Source organism: Pan paniscus, chromosome 20 (genome assembly GCF_029289425.2).
Source record: "Pan paniscus chromosome 20, NHGRI_mPanPan1-v2.0_pri, whole genome shotgun sequence".
Taxonomy (NCBI): Eukaryota; Metazoa; Chordata; class Mammalia; order Primates; family Hominidae; genus Pan; species Pan paniscus.
The window spans coordinates 6,201,750-6,222,487 of NC_073269.2; the positions used below are offsets into that span (position 1 = coordinate 6,201,750).

Below are 20,738 nucleotides of genomic sequence, written 5' to 3' on the forward strand. Positions count from 1 at the left end.
CCGCAGTCCCATGGGGTGCAGCAAATGCAATCTGGCCTTCATTTATGCTGCACCCAACGCCAATTGCCAAGAGGGACGTGAATGCTGACACACATCCCCGACAGGCTGATAAGGAGCTGTGACACCATGTAGCAAAAGGCAACGGCCCCACGGGAACCTGCCCACACCAAGACGCCACTTGGCTCTGACTTGATTCTGACTGAACGTGCAGCTTGTCTGAAGGTCGGGCCTCAGGTGTGTTTCTTCCACTCAGAAAACCTGCCTGCCCTTCGGCCCACCTGGAGATCAACCCCCAGAGTGTGCTAAGACTTCCGTGCAGAGAAATGGCTGGACACAGCCAAGGGGAGGCAGGCACAAGACCTCCCACTGTGGGCGATGCAGAGAACAGCAACAGAACTGGAGGCTTCCCCTATGGCCCCCACCCACACCCCCTCAAGCCCCAGCAGGCATAAGAAAGAAATGGCTGGTTTCGGCCGGGTGTGGTGGCTCACACCTGTAATCCCAGCACTTTGGGAGGCTGAGGCGGGCGGATCACCTGAGGTCAGGAGTTCGAGACCAGCCTGACCAACAAGGAGAAACCCCATCTCTACTAAAAATACAAAAAAATTACCCAGCCGTGGTGACCCATGCCTGTAATCCCAGCTACTCGGGAGGCTGAGGCAAGAGAATCGCTTGAACCTGGGAGGCGGAAGTTGCAGTGAGCCGAGATTGAGCCATTGCACTCTATCCTGGGCAACAAGAGCAAAACTCCATCTCAAAAAAAAAAAAAAGAAAGAAAGAAAAAGAAAAAAAGAAATGGCTGGTTTCCCAAGCTGCTCCCCCGAGACACACCCACCAGCAGAACAAAAGCCTCCCCAGGCAAGTCCCCATCCTAATCCCTGGGACCTGTGGCCAGGCCACCTCACTCAGCCAATAGACTGCAGGTGCGACTTGAACAAAGGACCCTGAGGGTGGGTGAACATCTTGCATTATCCAGGGACCCAGTGTCCTCACAGGGTCCTTTAAAGAGGAAGGCAGGAGGGTGAGAGTCAGAGAGACTGGAAGAGGGTGAGAGTCAGAGAGACTGGAAGAGGCTGTGCTGTGGGTTTGAAGGGGAGGAAGGCGCCCTGAGCCAAGGGATGCAGGTGCCTCCAGATGCTGGGAAAGGCGGGCACTGACTCTCCCCTGAAGCCTCCGGGAGGCCCAGTCCTGCCCACAGCTTGACTTGAGCCCAGCGAGGCTGACTTTGGACTTCCCAGCCCAGCGCTGAGAGAGAGTGTGCTGCTTTAAGGCCCACAGGGACGAATGCAGCCTCACCGGGTGATGAAAGTGCAGTGGAAAACAGCTGCCCGCTGCCTGTACCTGCGAAGGCGGAAGGCCCCTCCTGTTCCCGGGAACCCTGCAGGGACAGCGGGAGGCCGGGACCCAGAGGCTGCAGAGGAGGTGGGAGGAGGCCTGGTCAGGGGCAGCTGCCGCCTTTCCCTTGAAATCACAGCAGTGTTGTGCCCATCTTTAAAATTACATTTAGGGGCCAGGCACGGTGGCTCACGCCTGTCATCCCAGCACGGTGGCTCACGCCTGTCATCCCAGGCACGGTGGCTCACGCCTGTCATCCCAGCACTTTGGGAGACCAAGGCGGGCAGATCACCAGGTCAGGAGTTCAAGACCATCCTGGCCAACATGGTGAAACCCCATCTCTACTAAAAATACAAAATTAGCCAGGCATGGGGGCGTGCACCTGTAATCCCAGCTACTCGGGAGGCTGAGGCAGGAGAATCGCTTGAACCCAGGAGGCAGAGGTTGCAGTGAGCCAAGATCACACCACTACATTCCAGCCTGGCGACAGAGCAAGACTCTGTCTCAAAAAAAAAGAAAAAAAAAATTACACTTAGTGCCAGGCTCAGTGGCTCACGCCTGTAATCCCAGCACTTTGGAAGGCCAAGATGAGCAGACTGCTTGAGTTCAAGACCAGCCTAGGCAACATGGCGAGACCCCGTCTCTACAAAAAATACAAAAAATGAGCTGGGTGTGATGGTTGCATGCCTGTGGTCCCAGCTACTTGGAAGGCTGAGGTGGGAGGATCTCTTGAGCCTAAGAGGTCAAGGCTTCAATGAGCTGTGATCACACCACCGCATTCCAGCCTGGGCAACAGAGCAAGATCCTGTCTCTAAAACAAATAAAACTAAGTAGCATTTAGACAGGAGGAAGGATCCGTGTGTCTGTTTTGGACCACTCGGAACTCCGCGGGACTGTGTGGAGGGCCACGACGTACGGGCAGGCAGGGGAACATCACACAGAAGCCACAGGTTCTTCTTTGCCTGTGCCAGGCCACAGCCAAGGCATTTCCAGGAAACGTCACCCCATGTGCCCAGCAGGCACAGAGGGGCCCATTCTGGCACCATCTCACAGCCAAGGACCCTGGGAGTCAGCGAGGGCACACAACTAGGATCAGCAACTGTGGCTGCCAATTCCTCTGCGCGGGGAGGGACAGCTGCCAGGCCAGGAGATGCTCCTGGCAGGGAAACGGCCGGCTGGGGCTGGGTGTCAGCCCCCACCCAGGGGGAGGGCTGCGGAGGCCAGCAGCAGCTCAAGGGCGCCCTCCCGGCCCACTTCACTGGGGGAGGCTCCGGCTCCTCCCTGACCCAGCCGGCTGCAGAGCACGCCACCCTGCCACCTGCCTGGTGAACAGGGCAACTAGTGCCAGCCCTCCCCCAGCCCCGGAAGCCCGGCTGCCCAGTGACGTGGAGGGGCCAGGCCAAGGCCACTGTGGCGTGAGCTGCAGAGATTCATGAAGGGGAGGTGACAGAGCACAATTACTGAGGAGGAGCAAGGCCAGGTCAGGGAGACACTGGTCTCCCCTCCCAAGGCTCCGGCTAACGGGGACGCAGAGAGGAGGAAGAGCCTGCCTAACGGGAAGGCTCTCCTCCCCAGGCAGGGGTGGGCAGCAGTGAGACTGGGCCCCAGGAGGGCAGGCGGGGGTGGAGGGGACTGAGGCATCTCTAAGGGGCTAAGGATAAGGGACTCCACTCAGGGGCTTCCACCTCCTTGCCCTGGACCCCAGGGCTCTAAGACACAGCCTGCAAGATCAACCCAGCCCAGGGGAGCCAAGAGTCACAGGCAATACACACACCAGCCAGCAGACACCCGCGAGCCCTTCCCAAAGGAAGGAAATTCAGACCTCTGGACATTGTGGACTCTGAAAGGAGAGACCATTTCCCCAAAAGGTGCTTTTGGAAGGTCTTGGAAGGAATAGCACCTGCCTCCCAGGAGTGGAGCCAGGCCCCCAAGCAGAGGGCAGGACCGGGGGACAGGTGATAAGGGTCCAATCTGGGGGACGTGGGCTTGTCTTTCTAACTGGAAGCCTGTGTGAGTACTTGTTTTGTTGTTTTGTGGAGACAGGCATTGCCCAGGCTGGAGTGCAGTGGTACCATGATGGCTCGCTGAAGCTTTGCCTCCCCGGCTCCAGCGATCCTCCCGCCTCAGCCTCGCAAGTAGCTGGGACCACCTGCGTGCACCACCACATCCAGCTAATTCTTTTCTTTTTTTGGTAGAGACGGGGGTCTTGCTGTAATTGCCCAGGCTGGTCTCAAACTTCTAAGCTCAAGTGGTCTTCTCGCCTCGGCCTCCCAAAGCACTGCTTGTCTTTTAAGGGCTGTGAAACCTGCCCCAGCCTTTAGCCAACAGATGGGAAAGAGCAGGGGCCCCTGGAGGCCGGAGGGCATACTCTGCAGAGGGGGTTTCAGCATTTTCACTCCCGGGTGGAGGCTGCTACCACCTCCACAAAGACTGCACCAAAAAGAAAGCAGGCACGCTAAGCGGGTCCGAGAAGACTGAGATCAGGATCTGCACCACGGCCTCTCCTCCCTGTGGTCACTGGGCTCCCCCACCCTGCAGCCTGTGACCCACTGGTGCTGGAAGGCAGCATCCTGGCCTGGGCGCTCCAGCCAGGTCTGGAAGTTTCACACAGGAAGTTGCCTGGGGCTCGGCCATGGCTGCCTGCAGCTCAGAACAGGGGGTACGGCGTGCTGAGCCCCTGAAAGGTCACCTGAAGCTGGTACGCACCACTGCCTCCCTGGACCTCCCCGTCCCACCATGCCTCAGAGGGCTGGATCTGGGTACCTGTCAGGACTGGAAAGGCCCCAGGGTGGCATGTGCATGCTGCTAGGTGCCCTGGGAGCCCACCCAGGGGGTCACATCTAAAGGCTGAGTCTGGGCCAGGTGTGGTGGCTCACACTTGTAATGCTAGCACTTTGGGAGGCGGAGGCGGGAGGATCACCGAGGTCAGGAGTTCGAAACCAGCCTGGCCAATGTGGTGAAACTCCACCTCTACTAAAAAATACAAAAAAATTAGCCAGGCCTGGTGGCAGGCGCCTGTAATCCCAGCTAGTCGGGAAGCTGAGGCAGGAGAATCACCTAAACCTGGGAAGTGGAGGTTGCAGTGAGCCGAGAACGCACCACTGCACTCCAACCTGGGCGACAGAGCTATACATGCATACACACATACATACATACATACATACACACACACATACATAAATGAATGCCGACTCTGGAAGTGGGAGGGGCCCGTCCAGGCCCCATCCCACGGCTGGGAATTAATTTGGATAGAAGCAGGTGGGCTCCTTCCTGGATGTGGCCCAGGTCAATCTGTTTCTGGGAAACATGGTGAACTGGATGACAGGAAAAGCCTACCTCCAGAGGCCTGGGAGCTGCCCCTTCCTCCCTGCTTCACCCCAAGGCCAGGACTGGGAGGTACCACCCAGTCCCAGTGGTCCTGAGAGGCCATAATGCCTGGCTGGCTATCTTCCCCAGCCTCTCCAGCCAGGGCTCAGCCCAGCCTTGTCCCGGCCTAGGAGAGAGCCCACTCCCTACACCACCCATCCTGACCACATCTCCTGAGACCAGTGCCCTGCAGCCCCGGGACGGGCTGGATGACAAAGATGGTATTTCTTCCCAGGGTTCTAGGTGTGGGGCCTGGGACCAGCACTATCCGCCCAAGGCCATCTCCTGGCCCCCAAACCTTCCCTTGGCCGAGAAACCCCTCACCCTGGGCGTCCACTCTCCTCTCTGCTCCCACTGCCCCCGCCCCACCACACTCAATCCACCCACACAGCTGTCCTGTCCCCAGCAATGGGGAGAACCTGGCATGAGCTCCAACCCCACACGGAGACTGAAAGGCAGCAAAAATGACAAGATCATGGAGCACGAAGACCCCAACCTGAACTTCCAGAACATTCTCTCGTGAGACCCGTCCAAGCTCCTGTCTTCTCTCAGTCAGCCCATTTCAAAGATGAGGACACCAAGTGCCAGCGAGAGCCGGCAGCTCCCAGCCCCACAAGGAGCCCCAGGCCCCTCCCACCCAGACGGGGAGACTCAGTGGCTCTAAAGAATCCGGCAGGCTGGCTGGACACGATGGCTCACGCCTGTAATCCCAGCACTGTAGGAGGCCGAGACGGGTGGATCACCTGAGGTCAGGAGTTCGAGACCAGCCTGGACAATAAGGTGAAACCCCGTCTCTACTAAGAAAACACAAATTAGCCGCGCGTGGCGGCAGGCGCCTATAGTCCCAGCTACTCGGGAGGCTGAGACAGGAGAATCACTTGAACCTGGGAGGCGGAGACTGCGGTGAGCCAAGATTACGCCATCGCACTGCAGCCTGGGCGACAGAGCAAGACTCTGTCTCAAAAAAAAAAAAAAGAACCCGGCAGGCCCAGTCCCTGCTCCGGAGGCCATTCGGTGGGCCTGCAGGGCTCTCACCGCAACCAGGCATCAGCAGGACTGGCCCCTCCAGCCCAGGCGGTGGGCCCCGCATGCTGGCCCAGAACAGGCAAGGCAGAGACCCCAGAAGGAAACAGACAGTCCCTCCCGCCTGGGGCTTAGCCGGACAAAAAAGATAAGCCGGACACTGCGGCATGACAGATAAGCAAGACTACCCCCAACCTAGCCCCCGGGGGAGCCATCTGGGCGGCCTGAGGCTTTGAAGGTGGAGACAGGAGAGGACATTCCCAAAACAGCCACAGCGGCAGAGAAGGCACGGGGCTGACCCTCACGAAGCGCAAGGCAGGGGCTGGTTGTGTCCACGGGAGCGCCCACCCCATAACAGACCCTCTGGGAAGAGGGGTCTGGAGGACAGCACCCCTGAAGTCCACCTCCTGCGGATGGCAGAGTCACCATAAGGTCCCCACAAATGGCCATACGTCCACTCTGGGGGTCCCTGCTCCTGGGGCCTCCCCTCCAACCCTCACGGCGGGATGTCCTCCAGCCCCATTCCTGGACATGCGGGCGCCCGGGGCTCTCCATGCGCAGCCCACTGGACAGATAGGAACCCGCTGCTCAGAGGCAAAGGGACCAGCACTCTGCACCCACAGGAGGTCCCACAGCTCCTAGACCACACGGGGCAGAAACAGGGTCACCTGGAGAGGGCTTCGAGGAAGAGTCCAGCCAGTGCTGGGGGCCTGGACCTCCACCACCCAGCAGCTTCCAATACCCTCTCTGAAATCCAAGGTGGCCCAGCTCTGCCCCACCCCCCACACCAGACTCCACCCAGGTCTCAGAGCTTGCTGTGGAGGCTGGGCTGTGCCTGCAGCAGCGGCGCCTGGGGTCTACCCCACCGCCCCCAGGGTCCTCCTCGACCCCCAGGGCTGCGATCCGAGCCTCCCCTCTGCTCCAAGGCACCGCCCTCCCCACCTCGACAGCGCAGTGTGCAGTGCCAGGACCGCCCAGCAGGTGGAGCCACACGGCAGGGTCCAGGGGAGAAAAAGAAAAAGGTCCCGGCCTGACCGGGGACCACCAGCTCTGCTCTCTGGGGCGTCCTGGGCATTTATTCACCTCATGGGACGGCCGTCCCCACATGCCATGACTGGACGCGCTGCTGTCCCAAGGCTTACAGCTCGAGGCTAGTGGACAGGGACGGTAACCAGGACAGAGGTCACTGCCTTTCAAAACAATGTAAAAACAGGCTGGGCGCAGTAGCTCACGCCTCTAATCCCCGCACTCTGGGAGGCGGAGCCCAAGGCCGAGGCAGGTGGATGATTTGAGGTGAGGAGTTTGAGACCAGCCTGGCCAACATGGGGAAACCCCGTCCCTACTAAAACTACAAAAAATTAGCCGGGTGTGGGGGTGCCTGTAACCCCAGCTACTCAGGAGGCTGAGGCAGGAGAATTGCTTGAACCCGGAAGGTGGAGTCTGCAGTGAGCTGAGATGGCGCCACCGCACTCCAGCCTGGGCAACAAGAACGAAACTCCATCTCAAAAAAAAAAAAAAAAACCAGCTGGGCATGGTGGCTCACACCTGTAATCCCAGCACTTTGGAAAGTCGAGGCGGGCAGATCACCTGAGGTTGGGAGTTCGAGACCAGCCTGAGCAACATGCAGAAATCCTGTCTCTACTTAAAAAAATACAAAATTAGCCAGGTGTGGTGGCACATGCCTGTAATCCCAGGTAATCCCATGCCTGGGCGCAGTAGCTCACGCCTGTAATCCCAGCTACTCGGGAGGCTGAGGCAGGAGAATCGTTTGAACTCGGGAGGCGGACGTTGCGGTGAGCCGAGATCGTGACATTGCTCTCCAGCCTGGGTGACAGGGCGAGACTCCTTTTCAAAAAAAAAAAAAAAAACTGAAACAGAAGGGTACAAATGGCAAAGGACAAGAACCGGTAGGGAGGGGCCAGCGGGACCTTCTCCCCCTATGCCTCTCCATCCCTGCCAAGAGCCCACCTTGGCTGTGAGCCATTTTCATGGTCCACACAGAGTAAGTTAAGAGTCCAGCTCTCAGCCGGGCACGGTAGCTCACGCCTGTAACCCCAGCACTTGGGAGGACAAGGCTGGTGGATCTCTTGAGCCCAGGAGTTCGAGACCAGCCTGGGCAACATGGTGAAACCCTGTGTCTACTAAAAATACAAAAATCAGCAGCTGGGCACGGTGGCTCACGCCTATAATCCCAGCACTTTGGAAAGCCGAAGCGGGCGGACTGCCTTGAGCTCAGGAGTTTGAGACCAGCCTGGGCAACACGGTGAAACTCTGTCTCTACTAAAATACAAAAAATTAGCCGGGCGTGGCGGCGTGCTCCTGTAATCCCAGCTACTCGGGAGGCTGAGGCAAGAGTATCACTTGAACCCAGCAGCGGAAGTTGCAGTGAGCCAAGATCACGCCACTGCACTCCAGCCAGGGCGACAGAGCGAGACTCTGTCTCAAAAAAAAAAAAGAGTCCAGCTCTCAGCTCCTCCTCATCCCAGGGCCTTTTCTGTCCCCAAAGGACATTTCCCAGTGGGTGTTTCCGGGGCTCCTGTGCTCCCCGTCAGGCACAGAGGACTAAAAGCATCCAGGAGCCCTGCAGCCTCTTCCAGGGGCTCACAGAGAAGCTGGAGTGGGCACCTCCACGGGGCGCTGCCCCTCAGCCAGGGGTTCATAGGCTGTTCCTAGGATGGGTGCCGTGGCGCCTAAGGAGGAACCCACACACCAGGGTGACTGCAAGCACGAGCTGTTTTTGTTACTTGGTGACCTGTGTGCAGATGCTGGGGGGACAGGGTGCTGGCTGGCAATGTGGGCCGACCCCGGCCCCATCATTCATTCCTCCAGCACATGTTCTCTGAATACCTGCCCAGGACCTCAGAGAGGGCACGTAGCCTGCAGGGCGCAAAGGGCAGGGCCCTCCCTCTCTGTCTCATCCACTCCCCCAAAGTCCACTTCCTCCAGGCAGCCCTCCAAAGTCCTCCCTGCAGAAGCAGCAGTGCCTGGCATAGTGCCTGGGATACAGAGGTGGAAGGCATGGTGGAGCCCTCACCTTCCTCCACCTCCTCGGCCGTGGTGCACGGGGCGGTGGCCAACTCGGGCCTGCCCAGGCCCACTTCCATGGCTTCCAGATCCTGTCTCCCTAGGGCCTGCTCCTGAGGCAGTGCTGGCTCCCTTTTGGTCTCTGAGGGCCTCTGAGCCACTGTGAGAGGAGGAGGGAGGGGTCTCAGGAAAACGGACTGTGACCCGTGACCGTTAACAGGGTGGGGATGGACCTGTCGCCAGGACAAATGGACAGGCTGGGAAGCCACAGGGCGGGGATAAGCCTGGAGTGCACGCCAGGCCCACACCCCCAAGCACACGCTCTCTGCCACCTTCCTGGCCCTGCCCCCTGCCAGGCTCTTCTGAGCACCCCAGCGTCGACGGAGCTGGCCCAGGGCAGGTGTCTGCAGAGATCTGAGGAAGGAAGGAAAGTGGGAAGGGGAAGGAAACACTGACCCAGAGGCGCGGGCCCCTCCACACCTGCAGCACACCGACTCTCCAGACATGAGTCTCTGTGGGAACAGGAAGAGACTCCAGAAAGCTGAGAATCGCAGACTGCCCAACTGCAGGAGCGCTCCCAGGCTGGGGACAGATGAGACAGCATATCAACAGTGAGCCCCATCGGCGGCAAGCTCCCAAGCAGCCCCAAGCCCAGAGCAGGAGAACATCCCAGGCTTTCCTCGAGCTGTCTCCATCCCCAGAGCCCACAGCCCTAATCCCACTTCCAGCCACAGGCAAACTCCTATTCATCCTCCAAAACCCAGCCCAGTAATCCTGTGTTTGGAAACACTCGCCCCACACCCCTGCAACTCTGAGTGACACCCGGGCCCGCCCCACGTCACCCCTCCACTCTCGACACTCCGAGTGACACCCGGGCCCACCCCACGTCACCCCTCCACTCCCTGCAACTCCAAGTGACAGCTGCCCTGTCTCCTGGACCCGGGCCCCCCCCATGTCACCCCCTCCGCTTCTGCTTCCCGAGTCCCCTCAGCCTGGCGCCACAGACACTGAGTCTAGATGGACCCAGCCAGGGCCTTGGAGGGCACCAGGAGCAGCTCCTGGCTGTACAGAGAACACTGAAGTCCTGGGGCGTGTGTGTCCAGGCTCAGCCCACAGCTCGTCCCCAGTCCTCCCCCAACCACTCCTTTCCTGAGGCTGGAAGCAGGGGCAGGTCCCAGAACCCCGGGCTCCAGGCACGCAGCCTGTCATGGGACGGGAGGCGCTCCGTCCTCACAGCCGTTCCCAAAAACCTCTCGGAGCCTAAGCGAGGGATCGCCCCGAAACAGCCAGTGCACATGCGGCTCCTCCAAGGGTCCCAGAGGACTTGGCTGTTAGAGGAGGAAGAGGAATGGCAACTGGAGAGGTCCCCGTGAGGCTCAGGGACCCCCAGGATTGCCCTGACAGGCTCCTGGCTCCCTGGGACCCAGGCGTCTCCTTCCACCCTGTTTATTTTCTTTTCAGGTTTTTGCTTTTTGTTCTGCAGCAGATCATACCAACAGAATCTACCCACTGCGCGGACAGCGTAAGCAACAAGCCACGGCCGGGCACACCCAGCGCTCCCCGGAAACCTGCCTGCTCCTCTCTAGGGATTGCTTTGCAGAAGGGATTCTGAGGGTGGGGAGGAGGGCGGAGGAGGACAGCGTTTTCTCGTCAAAGTGAGGCCTGCTACGGCACAGCCCGCACGACGCTTCCCGTCACACTCAGATGCCACGACCCCAACGTGCAGAAGAGCTCGCGGAGGCCGAGGGAGGTTCAGGAGGCAACAGGCTCAAGGGGGTAACGCACAGCAGGAGGAGGCCGGGGCCTTCCTAGCGAGCTCTGCCCCACAGAAAGCCAAGCAAGACGCCTTCATTCCGGGGTATGGTCTCCAGAGGGACAGAGGCCGGCCACTGGCACCTGAGCCTCAAGTCTGCAGTCCCTGGAGGAGACGGTAAAGCTGCAGAGGGCTCTGGGGGGAGCGCTCTGGGGAGCGGCTCAGGCACTGCAAGAGTCCCCGGAACCCCTCCCAGCAGGCACGCTTGTCCCTGCTGACCCCAGCCCCAGCGAGCTGCTCTGCCTCTCCCATCTCAGGCTCTGGGGGCAGGGACGGTGCTTCTCAGGGTCTCTGCCTCTCCCTACAGGCAGAGCGCCAGCTCAGCCATCCCTCTCGAAAACACAAAAACAGGCCCAGCGCAGTGGCTCACACTTGTAATCCCAGCACTTTGGGAGGCTGAGGCGGGTGGATCACTTGAGGCCAGGAGTTCGAGACCAGCCTGGCCAACATGGTGAAACCCCATCTCTACTAAAAATACAAAAATTAGCCAGGTGTGGTAGCAGGTGCCTGTAATCCCAGCTACCTGGGACACTGAGGCAGGAGAATCACTTGAATCCAGGAGGCGGAGGTTACAGGAAGCTAAGATGGAGCCACTGCACTCCAACAGCCTAGACGACAGAGCCAGATTCTGTTGCAAAAAAAAAAAAAGAAGAAGAAGAAGCAAAGAAAACAAAAAAACAGCAGGTGGGGCCGCCAGACCAGCATCCTCATCCTCAGGACTACTACCCCAAGCTAGATCTCTGTCTGTGGGGTTGTCCCCAGCACTGAAGGGTGCTGAGCAGTGTCCGTGGCCTCTGCCCTCTCTGTGCCTGCACCCCCAAACTGGCAACCAAAACATCTCCAGACATCTCCTAACATTCCCAAGGTGCAGAACCGCCCTGTCGGGATCAGTCACTGCTCTACTGAAGACCTAAGCAAAGAATCCTAAAATATGAATACCAAAACCAGCCTCGACTGGACGGCCCACGCCTGGAGGCAGCTCCGGGCCCAGCAGGTTTTCAAAGCTGCCCAGGCGCTCTGGAAGTCAGGTGAGGACCTCAGAACCTTGGGAAAAGCCCCCCCAAAAAAACAGAATCCAACCTCATCTGTGAGGCAGGGTCCCAGCCATGGCTCAAGCACAGCAAGCCCGGGGCCTCTGGTGTGGGGTCTGGAGGAGGCCTGGCAAGCAGCCCTGGTGTCGGACTCGGCAAAGGAAGCCACACTTCTCCTGCGGCTCTTCCGTATTCTCCGATGTTTCTAAAACAAACATTTCCCCAGGCCAGAAAACAGTACCTTCAAAAGTAAAGCACCCAGAGACCCGTGGCAACACGGACAGGCCCCCAGGCCCTGGGAACCCGGCACTTTTCCCATCGCCATCCACCTGGGGGAGAGCTGCCAGCACAATCCTGCTAGCATCTGCAAGAAGGCGGCTGCTCTGGAAACCCCAGGCCCCTTTCCTCTAACCCCCTCCACACAGGAACATCAAGAGTCACGGGGCAGCAGAGCCACCCACTCTGTGGTAGGAGTGTGGGGGGGGGCTCCTCCTCCTCCAGGCCAGGGCAAAGCTTCAACCCCCAGCCCGGAGGGTCCCAGCTCCCCAGGGCCCAGAGCCGCAGTTGGGCAAAGCTTCAACCCCCAGCCCGGAGGGTCCCAGCTCCCCAGGGCCCAGAGCCGCAGCTGGACTCGCAGGCTCGCCAGCGAGGGCTGAAAAAGAAACGGCCTCAGCACCACTGCTGGTTGTCACCATTGGGGTCAGGGAAGCCCAGGGACGCTGCTCAACATCCTACAATGCAAAGGACGGCCCACCAGACAACAATCTGGCCCCCAATGTCCCTAGCACCAACCGTCCCTCCAGCAAGCTCCATAGCTGCCACTCCAGGCCAGGCAGGCAGGCAGCCCTGGTGGCCCGATTGCCCACCTGCCACCCGCTGGTAAAATCACCCCCGGGTCCTCATACGCCCTGGTCAGGCCTGGGGAACCAAAAGACAATACTGCTGGCTGCGGGGGTTCTCCCCTAGAGTCCATTCCTTCCTGGACACGGCTCACTGCGGATGAAAAGTCGGACCGAGGAGAGCACACACTGTCACGTCTCTGAAGGCGACAGGTGGTCAGACGGTGCCTTCACTGCCCCACGGAAAGCCGGCTGTCTCCCATCCACCAGGAGGAGGCAGCACAGGACGCAGCCAGCGGGAGCTCCTGACCCTCCTGCGAGGCCAGAGGAGATGAAGGCAAGCCATCCTCTGCAGCGAGGCGCCATTCTTGGCCTCCTTCTCCTTTCTTGCCTGACTCGGGGCCTCAGAGTTTCCGAGGAGAGCTGGCAAGCCCTAACAGATCAGTAGGATCCCAGGGCTCACCTGCCTAGCAGGAAGATGGGAGGCTGTCACCGTCACCGGAGAGCCAGGCCTGCTTCAGGCCCATCCTTGGAAGGTTTCAAGTTCCCTTCTGTGCCCAGCCCACAGAGGCTGGCAGCAAAAACGGCAGAGGAGGCAGGCAGGGCCCCGGCCCACCCACATCCAACCCAGCACTGCCAGTTACCAGCCACGCGTACACAGGTGAGCAGCCTCCCGGCGCTGGGCCTCAGTTTCCTCATCTGTAAACTGGGAAGAGCCACTCCCACTGCTGTTTGGGGGTCACAGGCAGAGTCCGCCCAGTACTGCTGTGGTAGTGGCCAAGTCCAGAGGAAGGGACCCCAGAGCCCATGCGAGGGGCCACATCTGAAGAGCCAGAAGGAGGAGGACCCCTGCCTGACCCGACTCTGCTAGAAGGCTCAGGAGATACTGGGTACACGGTGGCTGGGCTTCAGGAGATATTGGGTACACGGTGGCTGGGCTTCAGGAGATATTGGGTACACGGTGGCTGGGCTTCAGGGCTCCCCATGTACCTGGGGCTGCTTCCTGAGCGCCTCTACCCCAGGACCCCTGCCCTCTACAGATGCAGTTCTGGAGAGTCACCTGGAGCCCCAGCTGGGACGCCGCCAACAGCCCCACCCAGAACCACTGGCACCGGGCTGCCAGATCCTGAACCCGACTGCGGGATCCCCGAGGGCAGGAGCTGTGCGCCCCGCACACACGTCTGCCGCTCACTTTGCAGTATAGGATGGCCCCTTCCCCAGGCCTGGGACTGTCCTGCTGGGGCCTGAGTCAGCCTGTGGTGCAGCACCAGCATCCCCTCAACGTGGTGCCCTCAGCCTCTGCCTCCCTCAGGAGAAGCATCATCTGGGAGCTCGTTCCTGCCGGAGCTGTGAAGCCCTGAGTTGGGGCCCACCGCACCTCTGGAGAGCCCTGGACTTTCCTGCAATCCTCCCCGGAAGGGTTCCCTCTCCTGGAAGACAGTGTCCTGCCTCTCAGTAGGACACAGACTCCCTGAGACGCCGCAGGGAGTGCGGGGCAGTGGGCAGGGGGGCCTGGGTTCTGAGGTCAGATGGGAGGAAGGTGGGATCTAGCCCTGCCCACTCCACATAGACAACCGAGGCCCCTCACCTACCACCAGGCTGCAGCCAAGGCCCAGGCAGCAGAGAGCGGCCACTGGGGGGAGAGTAACGCTCATTCCCAACTCACAAGGCTGGGATAGAACGTGCCCCTCTAGGCCGGGGCTGCACGTCCCTGCGTCCCAGGGCTACACGGTGCCCGCCGTAAGGGCTGCTGGACCATCCCTCCAAGCCACCCTGGGCAGGTCCAGCCGGCTCTGAAATGGCTGAGCAGCCCAGCGCGGTGCTTCACGCCTGTCATCCCAGCACTTCAGGAGGCTGAGGAGGATCGCTTGAGTCCAGGAGCTCAAGACCACCATGGGCAACAAAGTGAGACCCCGTCTCGGCAAAAATTTTAAACATTAGCGAGGTGTGATGTCACATGCCTGTGGTCTCAGCTGGTCAGGAGGCTGAGCCAGGTGGATCCCTTGAGTCCAGGAGGTCGAGGCTGCAGTAAGCTGTGATCGCACCACTGCACTCCAGCCTGGGTGATAAAGTGAGACCCTGTCTCAAAAATTAATTAATTAAATAAAATGGCTGAGCAGGTCCAGGGATAAGAGCCCAGAAGGAAACCTGAGTCCTTCAGCCGTGCTGCTCAAGGTCGCCAATGACCCGCTGAGCCTGTGACCCAGGGCCCAGGAGCACCAGCCACCTTCCTGTTCCCGTCGCAGCTCCGCCAAGCCTCCCAACCCTGCCTGCCTTGGTGCCCTCATCAGATGCCCTCTCCTTCTCCCAGAGGCCCTGGAAGCTCCAACCCTGCCCTGGCCAGGTGGCAGTATGGGCAAAACACGTTCCTCGATAAGCCTCCGTTTCCCCACCGGCAGCAAATAGCTCACAGGGTCACCATGCAGCGCCTGTCCAGCACAGCGCATGGCCCCACAGGTGCTCCAGGGCTAGCTGACGGCTTTTCACCTGAACCTCTGTCCACTCTCAATCCTGGGAGGCCAGCGCTCCTGTCTATCTCCTCTCTGGAGGCCGCTGCCCTGTGCACCCTGAAATCCCCTTGAGAGAACATGGCAAAGGCTAGATCACGCCAGCCTCTTCAAATCTCATAGGAAACTGGGCGTGTGCAAATCTGGAGGGGTGGACATGGGACATGCATTCCCCCTGTCCTCAGAGGGCAGCCTGATGAACATGTCACGGAGGAGGAAACAGAGGGTCAGAGAAACCTCACCGCAAGGAAGATGGATCCTGCCTTCTGCGGGGGGAGGCAGTCTTCTACCAGACAGTAACAAGAAGCCCTACCACCCCACCAGAGATGGGAAAAGGAGTTCATTCTCACCAGCAAAAGGGAAATGCAGACACACCATGGTAAGAGGCAGGCAGCTGCATTTTTCCCATAGGAACGCGGGGCAGACAGGAAGACGACATCACCAAAGGGACCCTCAAAAATAAGCCTTTGAGAAACAAATGAGCCATTTGGGATGCAGACAGATATCAAAAGCCTGACTTGCGCCGGGTGCAGTAGCTCACACCTGTAACCCCAGCACTTTGGGAGGCCGAAGCAGGTCTGCTCGAGGCCAGGAGTTTGAGACAAGCCTGGACAACATAGCGAGACCCTATCTCCACAAAAAAAATACAAGTTAGCCAGGCGTGGTGGTGGCACCCGCCGCCCATAGTCCCAGCTACTCAGGAGGTTCAGGCAGGAGGATCCCTTGAGCCCAGGAGGTTGAGGCCTCAAAGAGCTGTGATCGCACCACTGCACTCCAGCCTGGACTATAGAGTGAGACCCTGTCTCTAAAAATAGGGTTAAAATGAGCATCGTGAGTCTGGTGTCACAGCCTCCGAGAAGCCTCTCCCACGCACTGCCTTCTTCACCAACTCCCAGCCCCCGCCAAAGCCGGCTGCGTGCTCCCAGGACATCACGACCTATGCTAAGGGACCTGTAGGCACAGCTGTCGGCAGGTCCCCGAGAGCACAGCCAGCATCGTACGCAGCTCTGAATCCCCCGCCTCAAACACAGCGAAGACGCTGGGCGGTGGGGTGCTGACAAGTGATTGCTTGCATCTGTCCACCTGCAAACAACCGCCCACAGGTGCAGGTGTCCTAAGCACACTTATCAGGGAAATTAGAAAAAAATGTTACCTTTTCTGGCAAAACAGGAAGATAAACCTATTCTTAAATCCTAGAGAAGATGTTTCTCTTTTGCAGGAAAAGGTTCTGAGCTGAGACTGTTTCATGGTTAAAGTAAAAACAATGCTTGAAACTCACGCCCAATGAGGAAATCTGGGGCGAAGGAAGTCAGGGGCTGGGGGAAGCAGAGAGCCACTATCAAGGGACAGAGGTAACAGGGGAGTCTGAATGACATCACACTGGATAACCCTCCCTCCACGACTTTCCTTGCGATGTCCCTCTTTTTCTCCAATCCAAATCCCACATCTCCTCCAAGAAACGCTGCCATGACGATGAAAACCACCATGACGCTGTGAGGTGGAGTCCACCAACGTCCTCTGCCCGACCAAAAGCATGGAATTCCTCGAAGCCCACTCGAGTAAGCTTTGACTTCCTCCCTGCCAGTCATGCTGGACACAGGGCTCGACAAACACAGGAGACGATCCTCGGACCATCCTGACTCAACGACTGGAGACTGAGGTGGCCGCTGCCAGAGGCGCGGCCGGAGGAAACGTCAGGAAATAAACAAGGGCGGCCACAAGCACATGGGGTCCGGGAAGCGGCGGGCGCGAATCAGGGGCAGGAGGAGTCCAGGACCTGCCTAGCGCCGGCCGCGCCCGTCTCCCGAGCCCCCTCGTGTCAGGCCCGGTGCCCGGTACTCAACATGCGCTCGCGCTCCGCCCTCTAGACAGCCCTGGCAGGACGCGTCCTCCTAGTTGACATTTCACACTCGTGAAGACGAAAGCTTAGTGACATCTAGTGCTTTGCACCGGGTCCCAGGGTGGGTGGTCCCGGTCCCGACTGGGAAAACCGTCGCCCGCGAACGTGTGGGGAGGAGGCTGGGCCGAGAACGGGGACCCCGGGCGGGACCGGGGTGGGGTCCAGACCCGGGCAGGGGAGCCGAGCCCAAGGCAAGCTGGCGGGCGGGCATTACCTGCTGCGGGGGGCGCCTCTCCGCCGTCACCGGGCGCGCCGGGGCCCCGGGCCCCGCGGTGCCGGAAGTGGCAGTAGGGCCGCCGGCAGGGCCCCCCGGGCGCCCCAGACCAATAGGGGCAGTCAATGGCCCGGAAGAAGCCAGTGGAGCGTAGCATGGTCCGTCCCGCGGCGGGGCCCCGGCCCGGAGCCGCCCGGGCCCCAGGGCCCCCTCACTGGCGCCGCGGTCGCCGCCGCCCGCGCCTCACGGACCCCGCCGCCGCCATCTTGCTCCGAGGCCCCCGGAGGCCCTCGGGACGCCGCCGCAAGGGACACCGGGAGGGGCTGCCCGCAGCGCGCCTGCTCAGAAACGCCTGCTCCTGCGCGACCAAGGCTGGTGGCGGACCCCTGGGCCGGGACAGACGGCCGCGGGAGGAAGTAAGGAGGGCGGGGGCTGCCCTGCCTGCGGTCTCCGGGAGCCTCGCCAGCGCCGCCGCCAGACCTTCGGCGGCTGTAGCGGCGCCATCTTGAGCCCCAGGCCCCTGCGGCGCCAGGGCTGTCCACGGCGCGCCTGACCAAAAAAAGCCCCGCGGGGCCCGCTATTACTCATTTGCGTATTGTTTCCATTCGTTAGCATATCACCTTAAAGCGCCCTCTGCTGGACGAGGAGAGTTCTGCGGGGAGGTGGCCTTAAACCTGGGCCAGGTGAAACCCACGGTTGAATTACTCCGTTCACAGTCTTTAAAAATCCCCTCGCCCTGGTATACAGCTGGCTCTCAGGAAACGCCTTAATCTCCCCAACCTCGACTCTTGTCATCAGTCTAATGACCAGGTCCACGTTCACTCATTTGTTCAACAAATATTGAGCGCCTACTGTATACCAGGCTAGATGGTGAATTTTAACAGACAAACGAGGAACAAGGCTGGGATGGGGCAACTCTGTAGTCTGGTGGAGTAGGCCCACGTCTTAATGGGAAGTTTAACCTGGTGCATTTTGGTGGGACTGTAAAATAGTGCCACTGCTATGTAAAACAAAAAACCCAAAAAGTTTGTTTTTAAGAGACAGGGTCTTGCTCTGTCACCCAGGCTGGAGAGCAGTGGTGCGATCACGGCTCACTGCAGCCTCGACTTCCCTGGCTCAGGTGATTCTCCCACCTCAGCCTCCCGAGTAGCTAAAACCACAGGTGTGCACCATCATGCCTGGCTAATTTTTTGTATTTTGTGTAGAGATGGAAAAAGTTAAACAGAGTTACCCTATGAGCAACTCTATTCCTGGGTATACACCCAAAAAGAATAGAAAGCAAAGTCTTAGGTCGGGCACAGTGGCTCATGTCTGTAATCCCAACACTCTGGGAGGCTGAGGCGGGTGGATCACTTGAGCCCAGGATTTCAAGACCAGCTTGGCCAATATGGCAAAACCCTGTCCTACTAAAAATACAAAAATTAGCTGGGCGCGATGGCTCATGCCTGTAATCCCAGCTCTTTGGGAGGCCGAGGGAAGATCAACCGAGGTCAGGAGTTTGAGACCAGCCTGGCCAAGATGGCGAAACCCCGCCTCTATTAAAAATACAAAAATTAGCTGGGCGTGGTGGCGGGCGCCTGTAGTCCCAACTACTTGGGAGGCTGAGGCAGGAGAATCACTTGAACCTGGGAAGCGGAGGTTGCAGTGAGCCGCGATTGCACCACTGCACTCCAGCCTGGGTGACAGAGTGACAGTCCGTCTCAAATAACAATAATAATACAATGGTTAAGATGACAAATTTTATGTTACGTGCATGTGATTTTACCACAATTATAAATAAATGACAGGATGCAATGATGAGGGGACGTGGGTTGGGATGGGTCATGGGCGACTCTGCGGAGGACCTGATCTAATCTCAAAGCTGTCCCATCACGGGCAGTGGAGGCATAGACTCCCTGTCATGGCTCCTGAGGATGCGTGAGAGATGAAGTCTCATTTATGCGATTGCTCCATCCGTGCCGGCTGGTGTCGGTCATTCATTCAGCAAATAGTTACTGAGCACCTACTGTGTGCCACAAAATGCTAGAAACATCCATAAGCAGAGCAGAGAACCCCACTCTGGTGGAGGTGGTGGTGTAGGCAGGGAGTCCGACAGTGAACACAGGGATAAGTGAGACAGCCTGAAGCCAGGTGGAAAGTGCTTTGAGAACAGAAACAGGAGAAGAGCCTGGACTGGGCACAGGGCTGGTCTGGGTGATTCTATGGGGAAGGCGGGATTTGTGCGGTTTTAAAGAAAATTAGGGGCCGGGCATGGTGCCTCTCGCCTGTAATCCCAGCACTTTGGGAGGCTGAGGCAGGCAGATCACTTGAGGTCAGGAGTTCGAGACCAGCCTGGCTAACATGGTGAAACCCCGTCTCTACTAAAATTACAAAAATTAGCTGGGTGTGGTGGCCCATGCCTGTAATCCCAGCTACTCGGGAGGCTGAGGCAGGAGAATCCCTTGAACCTGGGAGGCGGAGGTTGCAGTGAGCCAAGATTGCACCACTGCACTCCAGCCTGGGTGACAGAGTGAGACAGTGTCTCGAAAAAATAAAAAATAAATAAATAAATAAAAGATGATGAGGGAGCCAAGCAGGTTTCTGGAGGAAAAGAATTCCGGGCAGAGGGCACAGGCCATGGGCAGGACTGCGCCTGGTGTGTTGGAGGAACAGCGAGGAGGCCGGTGTGGCTGGACCAGGGTGAGGAGGGGGAGAGAGGCAGGAGGGAAGAGCAGGGAGAGGACGGGGCAGGTCGTGCAGAACCCTATGGGCCTCAGGGAGGACTTGGGCTTTGACTGTCAGGGCAGTGGGAGCCATGGAGGGTTGCGGGCAGAGGAGGAACCAGACTTGCCCCAGGTGTTCACGGACGCCCTCTGGTGGCCGTGGGGAGGACAAACCGTGAGGAGACCAGGGCGAAGGTGATTGCACTGGTTCAGGTGAGTCGTGAGATGGCTAGACCGTCGCGGTGGAGGCCCTCACAGCAGGGAAAGGCGGCCAGATCCTGGATCTATTTTCAAGGTAGAGCCCAAGGAGGTTTCAGATGGGCCAGATGTGGGTGGTGAGACACACAGTGGGGTCCAGGGTGACGCCCCAAGGATTTTGGCCTTGCAGGATGGAACTGCCCTCGACCGAGGAGGGGGCATGGCAAGGGCAGCCTGCGGGCGGGAGGGACGCCCAGGAGGGTCGCCCAGGAGGGTCGGGGTCCCAAAGGCACCAAAAGGATGGTGCTGTTTCTGGGCACGTGTGTGTGTTGGGGGTGGGGGGGGGTGTAATTTAAAAGCCTAATGCGAGTGTGTCCGTCAGAGAGAGGGGTGAGGCTGCGAGTGTAGGCCCCATATTCTAGACATTTTACTCCAGAGGGGCAGAAAACCAGGCAGGAGCTGGAGGGGTGCGAGACTCCCGGGAGTGATGTTTGTGGGGCGTCCGGTAGAATGGGAGGATGGGTCGGGCAGGATTGGGGGTGCACGAGGGAGGCTGCCCTCGAGTAAAGCCGGGAATTTGCCGCCCAGGTTGGGGAGGGGTCTGGCGTGAGCCGGCGCCGGCCGCGCGATACGAGAGGCCGACCACCCCCTTCCCCGGGCGGGCAGCAGGCGAAGCCCCAGGGCTCAGCAGGTGTGTAGGAGTGGCCTGCCCGGCCCCATCCCAGCCCCGCCGGCCTCCAGGCTCTGGGGAGCGCTGGAGTCCAGAATGTTTTTTTCCTGGGGAGG

At 59.3% G+C, this 20,738-nt stretch overlaps 1 protein-coding gene across 1 annotated transcript in view; it reads right to left on the reverse strand.

Moving 5' to 3' along the window:
- Positions 1 to 17,569, reverse strand: part of REXO1 (RNA exonuclease 1 homolog) — a 33,507-nt gene extending 15,938 nt beyond the window's left edge. Inside the window, exon 1 of the mRNA XM_034944187.3 lies at positions 17,053 to 17,569. Within this exon, the coding sequence (XP_034800078.3) occupies positions 17,053 to 17,209 (157 nt within the window). The 5' untranslated portion in view covers positions 17,210 to 17,569. The remainder of the gene's footprint in view (positions 1 to 17,052) is intronic.
- Between the last annotated feature and the right edge of the window lie 3,169 nt (positions 17,570 to 20,738).